This window comes from Castanea sativa, chromosome 2 (genome assembly GCF_040712315.1).
Source record: "Castanea sativa cultivar Marrone di Chiusa Pesio chromosome 2, ASM4071231v1".
In the NCBI taxonomy this organism is placed as follows: Eukaryota; Viridiplantae; Streptophyta; class Magnoliopsida; order Fagales; family Fagaceae; genus Castanea; species Castanea sativa.
In genome coordinates, this window is record NC_134014.1 from 42,945,378 (window position 1) to 42,965,270 (window position 19,893).

The 19,893-nt window shown below is 40.4% G+C and overlaps 1 protein-coding gene across 1 annotated transcript; it reads right to left on the reverse strand.

Annotated features, from left to right (window-relative positions):
• Window positions 1–14,647: 14,647 nt before the first annotated feature.
• On the reverse strand, window positions 14,648–17,626 carry LOC142625707 (cysteine proteinase mucunain). The gene is made up of 4 exons (XM_075799401.1): window positions 16,999–17,626; window positions 16,027–16,262; window positions 15,752–15,892; window positions 14,648–15,254 (listed from the first exon to the last, which is right to left on the reverse strand). Exons 1-4 carry the CDS (start codon window positions 17,489–17,491, stop codon window positions 14,976–14,978), a joined length of 1,149 nt encoding a protein of 382 aa, XP_075655516.1. The 5' UTR covers window positions 17,492–17,626; the 3' UTR covers window positions 14,648–14,975.
• Window positions 17,627–19,893: the final 2,267 nt, after the last annotated feature.

The window sequence follows — 19,893 nt, forward strand, 5'->3', positions numbered from 1 at the left end:
CAACCTGTTTATTAAACGGGTTAGCCATGTCAACACGAATATGACACGAACCCGTTAAGCCTCAACAGATAATCTGCTAATTTCGTGTCGTGTCGTATCGGGTTCACAGGTCGTGTCAAATTTTGCCACTCCTACTATATAGTATTTAAATTGGGCATCCAAATATCTTTTAAATTTGAAACTTAGAAAGTTCAATTGTACGGAAGGATAAGCTAAGGATACATATCCTACTATGACAAAACGCAATTTATAAAAGCAAAATTAATATTAACAAAACGCACTCAAAATATGCAAATAATTAGTAATTAAGATTAAGAATGTGGGGACCCGAGGACCGAAGATTGGAAGCATCGCTATAGCCTTCAGTTGTTTCTCATGAAGAAGCATCTATAGCCTGATGAGTGAGGTGGCCCGAGGAGAAAATGGGAAGTGACAGAGTGTCCTTGGGGAGTATAAGAAGTGAAGGTGGGCGCCTTAGGGGATAAACAAGATATTTGTGGGAGGTTTCTTGTAAAGTCTCACATACTCCTCCGCATTAAATTGCTAGCAACAGCTTTATCAGTTGCATTAATGAGGAAGTGACCTGAATAGTAGATCCACAGCTCAGTAGCTCCTTCCACCACCTTCACTAGAAGTCTAATGGGACAAGTGTCCTAAGGATATTTAGGAGGATTGAAGATGGAGGGCTAGGATGCAAGAAGCCATGGAGTATATAAAGGAAAGAGACTCTCAGATAAAGGGGATCTGAAAATAATCAAGAAAATGGATTAGAGCCAGAACAGTAACTGAGAGAAAGAGAGTGAACAGTGTGTGCAACAACCCAAGAACATTGTCCTCAGGCAAGCTTGTAAAGATCTATCTACAAATTTAAATCTTAGACTTTTGCCTCCTCCTTCTCTATCTTTGTCCTCGGGCGAAGCCCAACTTATTCATCCCACTCTCTTTACAAGTATTTATTGATTTAGGCCGGATTTGTGAACATCAATCTCACCATTCTAAGTGGGCTTGGGCTACCAAGATTTCATGCCCTTACAAAGAAAAAAAATGTTCTTATAAAAAATGTAAATATAAAGATGCATTTGTAGAAATAATAAGACAAAAAATACTTGAAAAAGTTGTTGCATTCTTAGAGAGAGATTCAAAATGAATATAAAATGAGTGATGCTTTTATGCAATCAAGAAAGAGAAAATTGTTGAGGGTTAGAGTACATCTTTGGATTTATGGGTCTATTTCTTCTCAAGGTGACTAATACTCATATTATCTTTAGCAAATTTTAGAATACATATTATAGTGTTTACCAAATAAAAAATAATTATGCATTCCCAATTTCCCACGTGTCGTGTGTGAGTGCAAACAAATGATAGAGAGTTAAAGGATGGTGGGACATGCACATTTGACATTGTTTATCATGTAAATTATTTGAAATGAAAAAATCAAATAATTCTTTAAAATGGAATAAAATATCTCGCATTTCCACCTCCTACCCAAAAAAAAAAAATCAAAGAGTATCACTTTATTCAAAACTGGTACAAATATAATGTAGTTGTTCAATCATAGCTTAAGGAATGATTTCTCAATTTCTCATGTTTTTCTATCCCTTTACAACCGTATAATTTGGTATTTATTAATATCTCTACTAAAGTTGTACTAGAAGGATAAAAAGCACTAGAAGTTTGTTTGTTTTTTTTTTTTTTTTTTAATTTTTTATACAAGATATAAATCTACTCTAGTCTAATCTAAGTGTATATGTGTGTAAAGCTCCCTCTTAGAGACTTGAACCCCGGCCCTTGCCCCCCACACTCCACAATCACTTGTACTTATGAAGTGACTATCGCACCAAGAATGTGCGGTGGTCACTAGAAGTTAAATAGTCTTAGCTTTTAGTTTTCCCCTAAAATCACATGAATTTTACCAATGGAATCAAATGACCTATGTTTGAGTTTGACCTCTAAAATTACAGAGGGCTGATGTGGATTTGTGAGTAAGGGTGCGGGGGAAAGAGAGGAAATATAATTTTGTAGGTTTAATTGGTTCTGGGGCTGATGTGGATTTGTGAGTAAGGGTGTTGGGGAAAGAGAGGAAATATAATTTTGTAGGTTTAATTGGTTCTGGGGCTGATGGGAGTGGGTTTAATTGGTGTTTTTAGAATTGATGAGAAAAAAAACTTCAAACACTTTAGGCCCATTCTTGTACAGTCCATGGGCCTTACCCCATCTCTCCCTTGCCTTTTGTTAGAGATGGGCCTGTCCCTTTGGGCTTTTTCCCCTCCTATTCAATCTTATTATTTATTTATTTAGCTAGAAAAAAAATTAACTGACATTTACACATTTGAACATATACAATTAGTGAAAAAGCAGAGAGGTTTCATGACTTCATCTCCGCCCATTCTCTCGCCGTGGCAGCATTGACAGCCTATTCAAGGATTATTTACACCAACTTATAACCTCATACATATATATAAATATACTTAAAAATATACAATAAGATACGTAATATAATTTATATATATATATATATAATTTAAATACTATTGATAGTCATTTTTATATTTTGTTAACTTTTTAAAACAATTTGTAAGGATATTATTAAGTATAAAATGTAAATTGTCCATGTTTATTTATTTATTTATTATTGTGAAGTACTTTTTTTTTTTAATTTATCTATTCTAGACTCTTTGGGTTTTGTACCTAATAACTTATTTGGATGAATATTTATGATATGGTTCTACATTTGATTCTAAAATTAAGAAATAAAACTCTTTAAGAATAAATAATTTAGAACACATAATTTAAATACTATTGATAGTCATTTTTATATTTTGTTAACTCTTTAAAGAAATTTGTAAGTTTATTATTAGGTATAAAATGTAAATTGTCCATGTTTATTTATTTATTTATTATTGTGAAGCACTTTTTTTTTACAATTTATTTCTCTTTGTTTTTTGTACCTAATTGTGGGGGGTAAAAGTGCTTGAATATGCGTTTGGGCTTTGGGCCTGATTAGTTGGTACAAATTTGTTCAATCAGGGTCTCTAGGCCCACAGGTCAATCCGTACTATAGTGATCCGAGGAGTTGTCCGAGGAGTTGTCCGAGGAGGAGTATCTCCTCGGACGGGCCCAGCAAAGGCCCTGGGACTTGCTAAACGGTTTAAAGGCAGAATTCTGGAAGATCTATTGGGTAAAGGTGTGATCCAAGCACCCTTTAGAAGCAGGAACGTGTGAGAAATATCTGAGGAAAAAGCTACTACCACTACATTAAAGGCCCTGCATCTACCTCCCTGGCCGCATTAATAGAGAAATGACATCTGAACAGTAAATTTTAGCCTTCTAGCTATTACTTGAAGACTTTAAGAAGGTGGTGGATGGGATAAGTATCTGGGAGAAAGATTTGTGTTACACGTGGATGAAACAGGGAAGAAGAAGAAGGATATAAGAAGACGAGAGAGGAAAGAAAAGGGGGATCGCTGCTTCTGGGTTAAAAACCTAAAAGTTGTAATCTTTTGCTTAGAAAAAGAAATATTATACAAATTGTCCTCGGCTTACATCCGAGGAGGTTTTTTTGGTTACGTCCATCTATTACTTGCATAGACAGCGGCATTCTAGCCTATTGTTCAACTTTCCAACATCCAAAACTTAGCTTTCAAACCCATACTCTACAAATTTTATTGTATAAGGCTCTTTGGGCCTGAGCCCATCACTTTGGGTTCGGGTACAAATTGTGCACTTACAATTGGCGCCGTCTGTGAGAATCTAGCATTGAAGGAATTGGAACATCATGGCAGGCTTAGGTTCGCATCATGCAGAATCTTAGGGATCCCAGCGCGAAGATCTTTTTGAGCGTCGGAAGGATCGAGAGGGAAGCGTGCATACCGTATATCCTGACGCGAGCCATTCGCGTGGTGGAAGCAGTGCCACCCATAAGGATGATGCCAAGGCCATGCAAAGGGAGATTAACCACCTCAAGAAAAAGCTACGCCATATTAGACGAAGGCGGGCTTCATCCCCATCTAATCCTTCCTCAAGGGGGTCCCGGGGAAGCAGTTACAGTCCAAGGTCCAGGACTCCCCCTAGCAAAACCTTCTCTTACAAATGGGATGATCTACCAAGTCGTAAGCATAGGAAACCTCCCTCCAAGGGCTTGGGGAATGATGCTATGAGCCGAGCGTTACACCAACTCTCCAAATCGCCATTCTCACGCAGGATTGAGAAGGGAAAGCTCCCTAGACGGTCCACCCAGCGCACCTTTACCATTTATAATGGCAGGACAGACCCGGTTGAACATGTAAGCCATTTTAATCAGAAGATGGCGGTGCATTCTCAGAACGAAACCTTGATGTGCAAAGTCTTTCCTTCTAACCTAGGACCTGTTGCTATGAGATGGTTTAACGGACTAAAGTCAGGGTTTGTCGATCCTTTCATGGAACTTACCAGGGCATTCGCGTCTCGATTCATTACATGTAGTAGAGTCCCTTGACCGTTGGACTCACTATTATCTATGGCCATGAGGGAGGGTGAGACATTGAAAGCATACTCCGACAGGTACTGGGAGATGTTTAATGAGATCGATGGAAATTTTGATGAAGTGGCGATTAATACTTTCAAAGTGGGCCTCCCCACTGATCATGATTTAAGGAAATCCCTGACCAAAAAGCCCGTATGGAGTGTATGTCGCCTCATGGACCGCATCGGCGAGTACAAAAGGGTTGAGGAAGATCAACAACAAGGTAAGGGTAAGACGAAGGTTATCCCGCAGGAGAGAAGGGATTTCAGGTCGGACAGGTTCCATAACAATAAGCCGATGAGAGATTACTTTGGGCAATCTGGCTCAGCCACTCCTCAAGTAGTTAATACTGTATTCCGAGAACCAGTTCACCAATTACTGGAGAAAGTTCGTAAGGAACCCTACTTCAAGTGGCCCAGTAAGATAGCGGGGGACCCTACGAAACGGAATCAGAACCTTTCTTGCCAGTACCATTAGGATGTAGGCCATACCACCGAGAATTGTCAGACCCTTTGGAACCACTTAGAGCAGCTCGTTAGCGAGGGAAAATTGAAGCAGCACCTGTATCAACCCAACGAACAAGAAAATCGCTCGGGTTCAAATAATCAGAAGAACAACTCATCTTGGCCTCCCTTGGGGACGATTAACGTCATCTTCGCTGCACCTGGCAGGACCGGTTCATGTCCTACCAAGGTGATGGCAAAGTCACATTCCCAGGCCAAAGAGTCAGGCTCGAGGCCGAAGAGGATCAAAGGGAGTGCGCCTATTTTAGGATTCTCTGATAAAGATAAGGTTGGGACCATTCAACCCCATGACAACGCCCTGGTGGTCACATTGAGGATAGGAAATTATGACGTCAAGAGGGTGATAGTCGATTAAGGCAGCGGTGCAGATATTATGTACCTTGACTTATTCAAGGGGCTTAAGTTAGGGCTGGAGGATTTCACTCTCTATGACTCGCCGTTAATAAGTTTTGAAGGGAAGATTGTTATACCAAAGGGACAGATCTGATTGCCCGTACAGTCCGGCTCGGAAACGGTTGATGTGGATTTCATCGTGGTTGACGCATATTCTCCATACACAGCCATCCTCGCCAGGCCTTGGCTGCATGCTTTGGGTGTTGTTTCCTCAACTTTGCATGTTAAAGTAAAATTCCCTTCGGGTGGAATCATTGAAGAAATTCTTGGTAGCCAAACAGTAATAAGGCAATGCATATCGGCAGCAGTACTGTATTAGGCCAAGACAAAGTCCTCGGCCTTGACTGTGGTGGACTTATAGCAATTAAAAACTCTGGATGCGCTCGGTACGGTGACAGCAGAGGAGGCCATGTGTGAAGATTTGGAAAGATTTCTCATAACTGATGACCCCGAAAGGTTTTTTCAAGTTGGGATACGGTTACCCCACCAAGAGAAAATGGAATTGGTGATGTTTTTGAAAAACAATATCGATGTCTTTACCTGGGATCCCTATGAGGCTCTAGGGGTTGACCCAAGTTTCATTTGTCATCATTTGAACGTCAATTCTACCGTTGTTCCCAAGAGGCAACCACCTCGGTGCTCTTTGAAATAGCATTCCGAGGCTGTCAAGGAAAAGGTGCTTCAACTCAAAAGGGTTGGGGAAATTAAAGAAGTTTTCTACCCGGAATGGTTTGCGCACACAGTCGTAGTGAAAAAGAAGAACGGAAAGTCGAGAGTGTGTGTGGACTTCACAGACCTGAACAAAGCCTGCCCAAAGGACTCGTTCCCGATGCCTCGCATCGATCAGCTTGTAGATGCTACGGTTGTGCATCCTCGAATGAGTTTTTTAGATGCTTTCCAGGGTTATCACCAAATACCATTGGCGTTAGGTGATCAGAAGAAGATTGCTTTCATTACTCCTACAGGGAACTATCACTATAAAGTAATGTCATTCGGGTTGAAAAATGCAGGGGCTACTTACCAAAGGATGATGACCAGGATGTTTGAATCGCAACTTGGAAAGACCATTGAGGTATATGTGGATGATATGGTAGTGAAGAGTAAGACAGTACCTATGCATGTGAAAGATCTGGACGACAACTTTCAAATACTTAGGAAGTACAAGCTGCGTCTTAACGCCTCAAAGTGTTCTTTTGGGGTGGGTGCCGGAAAGTTCCTAGGCTACATGGTGACTCATAGAGGAATAAAGGTGAACTCGACACAGGTCAGAGCCATCCAGGGCCTGTAACCATCTCAAAATCCAAAGGAAGTTCAGAAATTGACTGGGATGACTGCTGCTCTTAGCAGATTTATCTCGGTCCGCTGACAGGTGTAGACCTTTTTTTCAACTGTTAAATAAATGGAAAGAATTCCAATGGTTCGAGGAGTGTGCTTTAGCTTTCCAGCAACTTAAGGAATATCTTTCCCGACCACCCATTATGTCTCGGCCGGAGGTCGACGAAATCCTGTTTGCATACCTAGCTGTAGCTATCCATGCAGTTAGCCTGGTTCTGATAAAGGACGACAGTGGGGTACAAAGACCGGTTTATTATGTCAGCAAATCTTTGAATGAAGCTGAGGTGCGTTATTTGCCTTTGGAGAAGGCAATTCTAGCTGTAGTCCATGCCACACGAAAGCTTCCTCACTATTTTCAGTCCCACACCGTCGTGGTTTTGACTCAACTGCCTCTCAAGTCAATGTTACGAAGTGCTGACTACTTGGGGAGGGTAGCCAAGTGGGGAACTATTCTGGGAGCTTTCGATATCAAATATATGCCACGTACCTCGGTGAAGGGCCAGGTTCTCGCAGATTTAGTGGCGGAGTTCACCGAACCATCGTTAGAAGAAACTGCGAAGGAATCGCACATGAATGAAAAATCAGTTGGCATGATCACTAGCAAAGGACCTCTGATTTGGAAAGCGTATGTTGATGGGGCAGCAAACCAGAAGGGGTTTGGGTTTGGACTTGTTTTGGTATCCCCTGAAAGAATTATTTTTGAGAAATCATTGAGATTAGCGTTCACGGCTACTAATAACGAGTCTGAATACGAAGCTGTCTTGGTCGGTATGAATATGGTACAGAGAATGGGGGGAAAGACAATTCATATGTCCTCAGATTCTCAATTAGTTGTGGGCCAAGTGATGGGGACCATGGAGGCTAGGGATCCAAGAATGCAAGAGTACCTAACCCAGGTCAAATATTTACAATCCAAGTTCGATTCTTTCATCCTTTCGCACGTTTCTAGAAGTGAAAACACACATGCGAATTCGTTGGCCACTTTGGCGACATCCTCGGCTCAATATTTGCCTAGGATTATCCTCGTCGAAGACTTGCTAAATCCAACTCTAACCACTGCAAGTGTCGTCCATATCCATCTAATAAGGCCCGGACCTAGTTGGATTGACCCTATGATTTCCTTTCTAAAAAGCGATATTCTGCCCGAGAAGAAGCTGAAGCAGATAAGATTTGTCGAAAGGCGCCTCAGTTCTGGTTGTCCGAGGATCAGAAATTGTATAAACGCTCTTTTTCCGGACCATACCTGCTGTGTGTATATCCTGAAGCAACGGAGGCACTTTTGGAAGAATTGCATGAGGGAATTTGTGGAAGCCATACTGAGGGGAGATCCTTAGCCCATAGGGCTCTGACTCAGGGATATTGGTGGCCCAATATGCAGAGGGAAGCTCAAGACTACGCAAGAAAGTGTGACCAATGCCAAAGGTTTGCTCCCAATATTCATCAGCCTAGGGGAGTCCTTAATCCTTTGTCTAGTCCTTGGCCATTCGCTCAATGGGGACTGGATATAGTTGGGCCCTTTCCGAGGGCTGTGGGAAATAAAAGGTGGCTGCTCGTGGGAACTGATTACTTCACTAAGTGGGTCGAAACTGAGCCTTTATCAAATATTAGGGATGTCGACTCCAAGAAATTTATCTGGAAGAATATTATCACTAGATTTGGGGTCCCACACACACTTATTTAGATAATGGCGTATAATTTGATAGTAGAGCTTTCAGGCAATATTGTAACGACTTGGGCATCACAAATAGATACTCCACCCCAGCTTATCCTTAGGAAAATGAGCAGGCTGAGGCCGTTAACAAAGTTATAGTCAGTGGACTTAAGAAGAGGCTGGATGATGCGAAGGGTAGATGGGTAAAGGAGTTGCCACATGTTCTGTGGACATATCGGACTACGCCGCAAAGATCCACTGGAGAAACACCCTTCTCCATGACTTACGAGGCCGAGGCGATGATACCTTTAGAATCTGGGTTTCCCATATTAAGGACGAGTTCCTTCAACCCGGGGAATAATGATGGCCTCCTGGGAAAAAGCCTGGATCTGGTCGAGGAACGACGAGAGGCCGCCATGGTCTAAATGGCTTATTATCAACATAAGCTTAAACGAGGATATGATGCTCATGTGAAGCTGAGGCCACTAGCGCCTGGGGATTTGGTGTTGAGGAAAGTCGTGGGTACTGCCAAAAATCTAGCATGGGGAAAGCTAGCACCAAATTGGGAAGGACTATATCGGATCATCTCTGTAGCGGGCATAGGGTCATATCGATTAGCTGATCTAAATGAAAAAATTGTACAACGCCCCTGGAATGTAAACAACCTACAAAGGTATTATTATTAATAAAAAATATTTTTGTCATTCATTGTTCAAATTATCATTATGGAGTTTGGTTTATTTATCGCAGCTCATAAGTATCAAACAGAAACTTGAACATGCATGGTCCACGGACCACATGCCTTGTGGAAATTGATATCCTATTGTTTGTTAAACAGAACCTTAGTTATGTCGGGTCCTCAGAGCTTCTACTTTGGGGAAATTAACATTTCAAGTTACTACTTCTAAGTATCAAACAGAAACTTGGACATGCATGGTCCTCGGACCACATGCCTTGTGGAAATTGATATACTATTGTTTGTTAAACAGAACCTTAGTTATGTCGAGTCCTCAGATCTTCTACTTTGGGGAAATTAACATTTCAAGTTACTACTTCTAAGTATCAAACAGAAACTTGGACATGCATGGTCCTTAGACCACATGCCTTGTAGAAATTGATATCCTATTGATTGTTAAACAGAACCTTAGTTATGTCGGGTCCTCAGACCTTCTACTTTGGGGAAATTAACATTTCAAGTTACTACTTCTAAATATCAAACAGAAACTTGGACATGCGTGGTCCTCGAACCACATGCCTTGTGGAAATTGATATCTTATTGTTTGTTAAACAGAACCTTAGTTATGTCGGGTCCTCAGACCTTCTACTTTGGGAAAATTAACATTTCAAGTTACTACTTCTAAGTATCAAACAGAAACTTGGATATGCATGGTCCTCGGACCACATGCCTTGTGGAAATTGATATCATATTGTTTGTTAAACAGAACCTTAGTTATGTCAGGTCCTCAGACCTTCTACTTTGGAAAAATTAACATTTCAAGTTACTACTTCTAAGTATCAAACAGAAACTTAGTCGTGCATGGTCCTCGGACCACATGCCTTGTGGAAATTGACATCCTAATTTTTGTTAAAAAGAAGTTTAGTTATATCGAGTCCTCGGACCCTCTACTTTGGGAATATTAGCAGAAACCATACCACATTAGTGTTGAGGTGTTGATGAGCCACTTGGATTGCTTTATGCCCCAAACTGAATTCTAAGTTAAATTTTTGATTGTGTATTGCTGTGTCGCATATATTATACTCTTAAGGCATGATTTACAAGTATACGCTAAGTATGTGTACTTTTATTTAAAGTTACGGCAAATTGAAATATTGGAAGTGGAGTTAGTTGTTCCATTCATTCATTTTTGCGCTGATGAGTATTTTTATACTAAAGATTGGAAGTCAAATGAAAATCAAACCAGTCAAAGTTTCTCATTAATTTCTGTTAATGTACATTCAAAGCAAAAACCTTAATATAAAATTTGTTACATAACAAAAAGGGAAGAAGTCCTAACTAGCCTAAGCCTTAAGCCTTAGAAGGGGGTCCTGCTCGGAAGTGCTGGCAGCCTCTGTTCGTTTCAGCTCTAGTTCAAATGAGGTCTGGACTTATTTCCCTTTATCTCTTGCCACCGATGGAGGGACATTGGGCTAGACATTTTGGCTCGTAGGCTTCTCGGCGCCATCGCCCTGTTCCTTCTCTTTGTTGGAACCCTTAGGTTCTTTAGGAGTTGGAATGGGCTCTGGAATCATGGAGGGGAGCGTGGAAGATGCCGTCTCGGGGGCAGGTGCGACAGGAGGAAGTTCTTCGAGCACCTGGTTGTCTTGGGGGAGCCAGATGTTTTTAGGCTTCCTCAACTCAGAGGTTGTGGGAATCTCTGCCACATTTAAAGCTTCCTTCCACACTTGTTGACAATATTCCCGGCACAGCTCGGCAAACTCCTCAATCAGTTGGTATTCTGTTGCCTTCACCCTTTCCTTGTAAGCGGTCTTCTTCGCGGCCTCCATGGAGTCCTTGAAGGTACGAGCCTCATCCCTCATCCTAGCAAGCTCCTTCTTCAGGTCGGAGTTTTCTTGCTGACCTTTGCATAAGTCTTCGTCCTTCTGACGAAGAAGCTTGCGTTGCCCCTCCACCTGGGTCCTCATTGTCTTCAGGCTAGCCTCGGCACTGTCCCTTTCCCTTTTCTGCTCTGCCAGCTGTGTGGTTAGTTTCTCGTTCTGCGCAAGAGCTTGGCCAGGGACTTCTCGGTCTCTTGCCTAATCTCCAGTTCAGCTGTAGCTTTCTTCCGAGAGTCTTCCACCCACTTCTCAGCAGTGAAGACTTCCTGAATGGCCTGTGGTGAAATATTAAAATAAATGCATTATTAGTAGCGCAAATTTAAAGTACATAAGAATGGTTTTTTCGATTAAGGTGTAATGAAAGCAATAAAGTGAGGATAAGACTTAGATACTCATCAAAGCCAAGTCCCTTTTTAGCGAGAGGAACAGATGCGGTTGGTTCATCTTGTCTAGGGCGTCCATGTCCTTAGGCAAAAGAAGAGGACGTTCCAAAGCATCGGTCAGGTGGTGAGCGTGACCTTGTTGGAACGCCCTAATGCTGGATTGGCAAGAGATTGGTGCCCCGTCCAGTTTCAACTCGGGATACTAGTTGGCCGGTGTACGGCGTACCTCGACAAGGTCCCGGTTCTCTCCACTTTCCACTAAAGAGGCACGTCGCTTGCCTTTGCCAGTTTTTTGTTGTTGTTGTTGTTGTTGTTGTTTCAGTTTCTTCTGCCTCTCCGCATCTGCCTCTTCGGCCTCGTTCTTCCTCTTCTTCTTAGGCTCCGGAACATGAGGCTTAGGATCAGAGGGAGGAGGGGGTGGTGGCAAGGACGGAGGGACCTGGGACCCACCCTTTTCCTTGTTAGAGACTTTCGAGCCCCTTTTATGCATCAGCCTCCGTAAAGTGGCCATGTCGTCTTCTTCAGAGCTGGAGTCAGGCTGTGCAATTATTAGACCTTGTATGCCCAAAGTTTCGGCGGGCATGTGCTCTTCATCCGAAAGGATGACGAGTGGATCTTCTCGAGGTCTCTCAGCTTCCTCGAGTCGAAACTGGTCGATCTCCTCGTCTAACGATTGTTGCAAGGACGCTGGCTCTTCTCGGACGGCGGTTGTCTGGGAATGTGCCGAAAGAGGAATTGCTGCGATAGGGCGAGAGTATAGTATGATGGAGGGGTCGTTTGGGAGTTCGCGGTTAGAAAGGAAGCCTGGTCGTGACACGTCTATCCTTCTACGTCGTTTGTTTCCCGCGGTGATCGCGTTGTCAATTTCTTGAAAATCCACTGATAAAGGATCGTATCCTAGTATCAGGTGGGCAGCTCTCACTTGTAGGTCTTCACTGACAAAGACTTCGGAGCGAAGGATACGATTCAAGTCTACGACGTTGCAAAGGCTTAGACGCGGACGTACGTGTTGTTTATCTGTGAAAAGAAACATCTGAGAAGACGAGCATGTTTGGATTAGTGATAAATATCAAGGGAAAAAGCAATAATGTGCAATATAATTAAAAACGGCAAAAGTAACGGGATTAAGTCATGGGTTAGGAAATCTAACTCCTATGGAGTCACACTTGGCTCTCCCCATTTGACTGGGTAGTGAGGACCATCAAACCAGTTTCCCGAGGCGATGAGATAGTCGTCTTTCATGCCTCTGTTGGATTTGGGAAGACAGGATATCAGCCTAACGATGCTAGACCTAGATTTAATGTAGTATCCTACACTTTTGAGTTTATGGCACTCATACATATAGGCAACATCGTGCCATATGAGGTTCAGACTCATTTGCTCGTTTAAAGAATCGACACAACCTAAGACCCTAAATACGTTTGGTGTGCACTGATCTGGGCATAACCTATGGTTACGTAAGTATTCGCTGGTTACGCTTTTCATGGGGAGGGTCATCCCACCTTTTATGAAGGCGATCATGGGAATGATAACTTCTCCCTCTCTCCTAGCGCCACCTATGGCTTCTACTGGGCAATATTTCAAGCCTACATCGTGAGGAATATGATATTTGGCCCTAAAACCCTCCATACCGGTGTCAGTATCTACTAGACACTTAAATCTACCCATTTGGTGGGAATGAAAACAAAAGTTTAAAGAAGGAAAGGGATCTAGATGGTGGCCGAGGATAGAAGCCGAGAAGGAATGAGTAAAGAAAGTGTAGAACTTACAGGAGTTGATTTGACGATTCTTCACGAGCTTCTTGAGAGCAAAGATAATGATTAGCACTTAGATGTGATTGATTTCTGAAAGAATGGATGGAGATACGGGTTCCCAGGCGTTTTGACGTGTGAGAGGCGGCTTCGAATCAAAATTATCCCGCCCAATTTTTTAGAACAAACCTAGGCCGTTGGATATGTATCTCACTGTTGAACGTGGGGAACAAGATGTAACTTACAGTCATAAATGCGCGCGTTCCGGGTTTCGAAGCGTCAGAGACGTTTTAAGGGAACGAAAAGACCCCTACACGTGTGGCGGTTTGCAAAGTGTGTGGAGGGTACGCTGTTTGGTTCAAAACTCTATTTCTCTCCTCAGATGGGAGGGAAAAATAAAGTTTTGAGGGGCTATTGTGGGGGTAAAAGTGCTCGAATATGCATTTGGGTTTTAGGCCTGATTAGTTGGTACAAATCTGTTCAATCAGGGTCTCTAGGCTCACAGGTTAGTCCGTACTATAGTGATCCAAGGAGTTGTCCAAGGAGGAGTATCTCCTCGGACGGGCCCAGCAAAGGCCTTGGGACTTGCTAAACGGTTTAAAGGAAGAATTCTGGAAGATCTATTGGGTAAAGGTGTGATCTAAGCACCCTTTAGAAGTAGGAACGTGTGAGAAATATCTGAGGAAAAAGCTGCTAGCACCGCATTAAAGGCCCTGCATCTACCTCCCTGGCCGCATTAATGGAGAAATGACCTCCGAACGGTAAAATTCAGCATTCCAGCTATTACTTGAAGACTTTAAGAAAGTGGTGGATGGGACAAGTATCTGAGAGAAAGATTTGTGTTACACGTGGATGAAACAGGGAAGAAGAAGAAGAAGAAGGATATAAGAAGACGAGAGAAGAAAGAAGAGGGGGATCGCTGCTTCTAGGTTAAAAACCTAAAAGTTGTAATCTTTTGCTTGAAAAAAGAAATATTATACAAATTGTCATTGGCTTACGTCCAATGAGGTTTTTTTGTTACGTCCATCTATTACTTGCATAGACAGCGGCATTCTAGCATGTTGTTCAACCTTCCAACATCCCGAACCTAGGTTTCAAACTCATACTCTACAAATTTCATTGTATAAGGTTCTTTGAGCCTGAGCCCATCACTTGTTTTTGGGTCCGGATACAAATTGTGCACTTACACTAATAACTTATTTGGATGAATATTTATGATGTGGTCCCATATTTGATTCTAAAATTAAATAAATAAAACTCTTTAAGAATAAATAATTTAGGACACATGACACAAAATTGAAACTCTAATTTAAAATTATAATTTGAGTTTTTTCCAGATTCACCTATTATTATTATTATTATTATTATTATTATTATTATTATTATTATTATTATTATTATATAGATATATAGATTAGTCATTAGAAAACTGATTTTATTACCGTGTGATCCATAACAAAGAGTATTTTAGTTTGTTGTATAAAAAAAAAAGTATTTTAGTTTGTAAATTTGGTCACTTAATGAAATAAAACTCTTTAGCTAACAATAAAACATTTGCAGATAATAACGGATCCATTTCATTTCAAGTCCCTGGTGGGAATTCAGGCTTACATTGCAAAGCAAATGACAATGAACTACAATGTCATCAATTTTTGGGATGCAATTGCGACAATATTAAATACTATGTACAACAATGATCATATTTTTCAAATCAATGACAGCACTCCGGTCATCCTTTCGTAAATTTAGGCCAAGAAATAAAGGGCATAATACGACTATCAACCATGACCGGATTAAATGGGTTATAAAATAGAAGCGTCGCTTTCATGCACCTTTAACACTGTTTTTCTTCCCTGGCCCAAAAATATCCAAGAAGACACTTTAAGCACTGCTGATTATCTCAACAGCGCTTTCAAAGGCCCAAAAAGCCTTGCTTGGGTTTTGGCCATTCTTGACTGGGTAAGAGGCTTCCATTAGAATTCCACACTTGCCAGTATATGTCTCCAACACATTGCGCTGGATCTTGATGTATCCATTCTCACCCCAGTTTGTTCCCCATGAGTTCCTCACAAGCCAATAGTCCACGCCATTCTCTGTGCCATATCCAACAGCAACCACACCATGGTCTAGCGCTGAGCCACATTCACCAGAAAATACACCCTGAAATTTTTGAAGGAAAATAAATAATTACTTCAGTGTACAAATAGAGTAAATTAGGGGGCAATTGATACCTAGCCACAAAGAACATAAAGAATGCGTTTGGATAGGAGGCTGCGTCCACGTCTGGGCAGTTTTTTTTTTTTTTTTTTTTTTTCCACGCGCATGTGTCACTGTTCATTGGCCATGAACAGTGATTTTAGGCCAATGAACAGTACTTTTTGGGATGAACAGTAATTTTTACACATTAAAAAATTATTTTTGTACAGTATTTTCAGTTTTCAGTTTTCAGTTTTCAGCCATAAGTAATCTCAAAAGCAAAATTTATGATACTGCTCAATATAAGCAGATCATATGCTTCTAAACTGAGCCAATTATAGAACCAAAAATGGATAAAGCCAATTCCTTGAGTAGCTGACAAGTATGCCTCTAGCTTCTAAAACCAAATTTATGTAGTAAAATCAAATAAAGGAAACACAAAGAAATACTAGTCAGCTTACCGAATCATAGAGCTGAAGAGCCATGCCACTGGCTTCAATTGCAACACTCACAGGCTGATGTGCCACAGCCTTTTTCAAAGCATTCTCATCAAAGGGTGGAACATCCTCGTACCCATCAATACTAACAACCTTAACATTCTTCTGCAATAACCCAACACACAATACCCAATTACAATCAAAATTCAAGATTACCCTAAAACAGATAGATGTTCCTAAGTAGTAAATTGAATCAATCTGATTCAATACATGAGAAAATTGAGCAGTTTGATACGAACCTTGGTCGCGTCGCATTTGCTGTCAACACCTAGGTAAGGGTAGTCAGACTCGGTGTCCATGCCACCGTTTTGCCTAATGAAATCGAAGGCATAATCCATGAGACCTCCATTGCATCCACCATTGTACTCTCTGTCACAGTCCACAAGTTCTTGTTCCGATAGAGAGATTAGTTCACTGGTGACAATTTGGTTTATGCCTTCCACTGCGGCCACTGTTGAGAACGCCCAGCAACTTCCTGCATACCAGCATTAAACACAGCATATATTCAACTACTTGAGGGGGTCTGTACTGTTTCATTCATTTACAGATTTAGAAATGCAAAAGCTACTCCAATTTTATTACAAACTACTCTCGACATCATTAAAAATAATATTGTTATTGTTAATTAAGGGAGTATCAAATACTATACCTTCTTTTATTAGAATGAAAGAAAAAAAAAATACCCGTGACCAATGTTATACCTAACCTTATTAAAAATTTATAACCGACCTCACAAAACTTTGTCAGCAAGGCTTTCCCTTATATGACTTTGGTATTCTATTTTGACGTGACCTGTAAGAAACCGAAATGGAATCTAGATTCCATCTAACTTCCATAACGTATGGTCCAAATCCACCAGTCAATTTACCAAAAAGAAAACTCTACCAGTCAACTTTCGGCCAACAAGTCTCGACTTATTAGTAATTTGCAGCCTCTTTCTTCTCTTTCCTTTTATCCAAAGTATTATAATAATAAAAAATAGACATGAAAAATAATTAAAAACAATTACATAAGTAACAAAATTACCAAACAGCCCCATATAAACGCCAAAAGGTGAAACAAAATAATCTTATGTTAGGTCACTTTGGTCAATCTGAGCTGATCTACAGCTTCAGCTACAAAATATATGAACATATAAAAATAAATATATATATATATATATATATATATATATATACACATTTCTTTTTTTAAAGGTGAAATATACTAACCACAACTTCCTTGATCTTTGATCGGACTAACGGCACCTTTCACCCTCCAGTCAACGGAGTGAGGCAACGTTTCACCGGCGTTAAGAGCGTAACGCCGGCTTGGGTTCTTTGACTTCATGACCCTTCTCTTAGGGTCAGACCTGGTGCCCAAATACTTGGCACGGTACTCCTCGTTGGTTAAATCAGCAAACTTGTTCAACCCAACTTTGTATGTGCGAGCCTGAGAGTTGTGCTCGTCAATGAACCTCAGGTTCTCCTTGAAGATCTCAAACCTCTTGTCATTCTCTCCAATCCCGTTGTACACTTTTCCATGCTTTACGAGCCACGACTGAAAGATCTCCATCACCTCTGCGTCGCTTCGCGAAGCTGAAGTTGAAGTTGATATGATGGACATGTCAGAGGCATATGATGAGGAAACGAAGGAGAGGAAGAGAAGGGTGGCTATGGCTATGGACATGGTTGTCAAGCTAGAAGAGGAAAGGTTGGGAGCCATGTTTTTTTTTTTTCAAAGATAAGGAAAATGAGATGTGTTGTTGATGAAATGTGGGGAGGTGGGTTGAGTTTATATAGAAACGGAGCTTCTCACCAAAAAGGCGAAAAGTAGATGGGAAAATGAATTGGTATAATATTCAGGATTGGTTCATGATGTTATAAATTAATAATTTATCAACTTTATCAAAATAAATAAATATATAATAAATAAACAAGAGGCATTAATTATTAAAGGAAGTCACTCTTGGCACGTAACTATTTTGTTACAAGAGCTTTCTCATGAATTTGTGATTTTTTTTTTGGCGATAAAAACTTACTTTTATTTTTATACAAGTTTGACTAAATTGGTACAAGTGATTTTAAGGTTAAATGTGCAAAAATGACATCTTATGCTATTTTTTTCCTTCACTTACAAGTAGTGTTCTTACAAATGTAAAATACTAAAGCAACTACATATTTTACTTTTAAAAAATTACAAAATAATGTATCAAGGATATGATTGGTATTGCTTTTTCTTTTGTTGGTGTTAATTTGATACTTGGAGGAATAAGGGTTTGAATTAAACTATTAAGAAACACCAACCAATTGAATTCTTAGAATTTATGCAACTTTAATAATGTGATAAATGAATATCATAATTACTTTATATTTGTTTATAATTGACCAGTAGTTTAATTTGTAAAAGCTACGGAATAAAATTTGTAATGTCATTAACATGCATTTCTTCTAAACACTTGGAGGTGGAAGAAATATTATAGACTAATCAATTTTTATATTTAATTTCACAACTTACCAACTTGTACCATTGTGAATAATTTACTAAAAATGATGAGTTTATGTAAATGAAGAAAATACACTATGTATCGAATGCATGTTTCTCTCCTTTCACTAAAGATGGGAATTCCATATGTGAGGTTAATCTTTATGCGAGAGGAGTGAAACATACATGCATTGGTATACCTTCCCTCGTATAAGAGCATTCGTATTAGGTATTGTAAATGTGTTAAATGCTATAATATAACATATTTGACACATCAAACACCAAAAATCAGTTCTCATCAGGTATCTTAAATCTCAAAAATTATAACACACTGCTACGTACCGTCACAAATTTGAGACGGTACGGACGGTGTGCCAAAAGTTCTTTTCCTTATTTTATTTACTTCTCTCTTCTCCCAACGCATCTCTCTCTCCATCTGCAACAGTTCTCTCTCCTCTCTGGTCTCCATCTCTCTCGTTGCTCCCTATTTCTTTCTCTCTTTCATTTTTTTTCTCTCGCTCTCTTCCTCTCTCGTCCTCACTCTACTCCGCAGAATAATCAGTACACGCTCGCCTGGAGCCACCGCCCGTTGATCTCACCATAGTCGTCCTGCACAGCTCCCTCTAGCCTAAAGCCACCTCAAGCCACCTCAAGCCATAATAGTCTTCTCTCTCGCCTAAAGCCACCTTAAGCTGCTAAAACCAATCTCGCCTGAAGCTGCCTGAAGCCGATCTCGCCGCCAACGTCTCCCGCCTGAAGCCGATCTCCGATCTCGCTGCCTGAGCTGTGGGTTTGTTTGATTTGGGATGGGTTTTGAGGTTTGTGAATGTGGTGGCTTGTGGGTTAGTTGTGGCAGTGGTACTGTGGTTGTGGCGGCAATTTGGTGGTTGTGGTGATTATCGCTGCCTGAGCTGTGGGTTGTGGTTTTTTTTTTTTTCTTTTTGGTTGTGGTTTTTTTTTTTTTTCTAGTTGTGATTTTTTTTTTAATTTTTATTTATAAGGTGGTGTTGGTGGATGTGAGTTTATGCCGGTGGTGGCTGTTGGTGTTATTGCGGCAGTGGTGTTGGTTGTGCCGTTGTTGTTGGTGTGGTTGCTGTTAACGATGGGAGGAGAAAATATATTATTTTAATTTGTTGTAAATATTATTTTAATGTATCAGAATTGAAAGATAAAATATCTGATAAATGGGATATTATAAAATGATGTGATAAAATGATAAAGTAGATATTTCATGTGTCAAAATGACATTTTTTTAAAAACATCTTATGAGAATGAATGCTCTAAGTGAGCAAAAATTGTCTATCATTCAGGGTCGGTTTGGATATAATTTATTTTGCTGAAATTGAAAATTGACAACACTGTAGCAAAATAATTTTTAAATATGTGAATAGTACCGTGAGACCTATTTTAATAAAAAAAATTATTAAAAAGTAAAATTTGTGAAATTCGTAAATAATATATTCATGCACTGTTCACTGCTGAAAAATTAAAACACGCAGCTGGTGTAAAAAAAGAGGAAAAAAGTGGACGTGGACTCGCATGTGCGCAATCCAAAAGCCCTCTCAATCGCTCACCTGTAAAGTTACGTCGTGTTGGGAAATTGGTGGCGGATGAGAATCCCAATAATTATTCCAAAAAATAAT

Coding starts and splice junctions, on each gene's coding strand:
- LOC142625707 (XM_075799401.1), bottom strand. CDS start 17,491: ATGGCTCCCAACCTTTCCTCTTCTAGCTTGACAACCATGTCCATAGCC. Junction 16,263..16,998: donor CAAAGATCAAGGAAGTTGTG/GTTAGTATATTT, acceptor GCTGGTATGCAG/GAAGTTGCTGGGCGTTCTCA. Junction 15,255..15,751: donor CTCTTCAGCTCTATGATTCG/GTAAGCTGACTA, acceptor CAAAAATTTCAG/GGTGTATTTTCTGGTGAATG.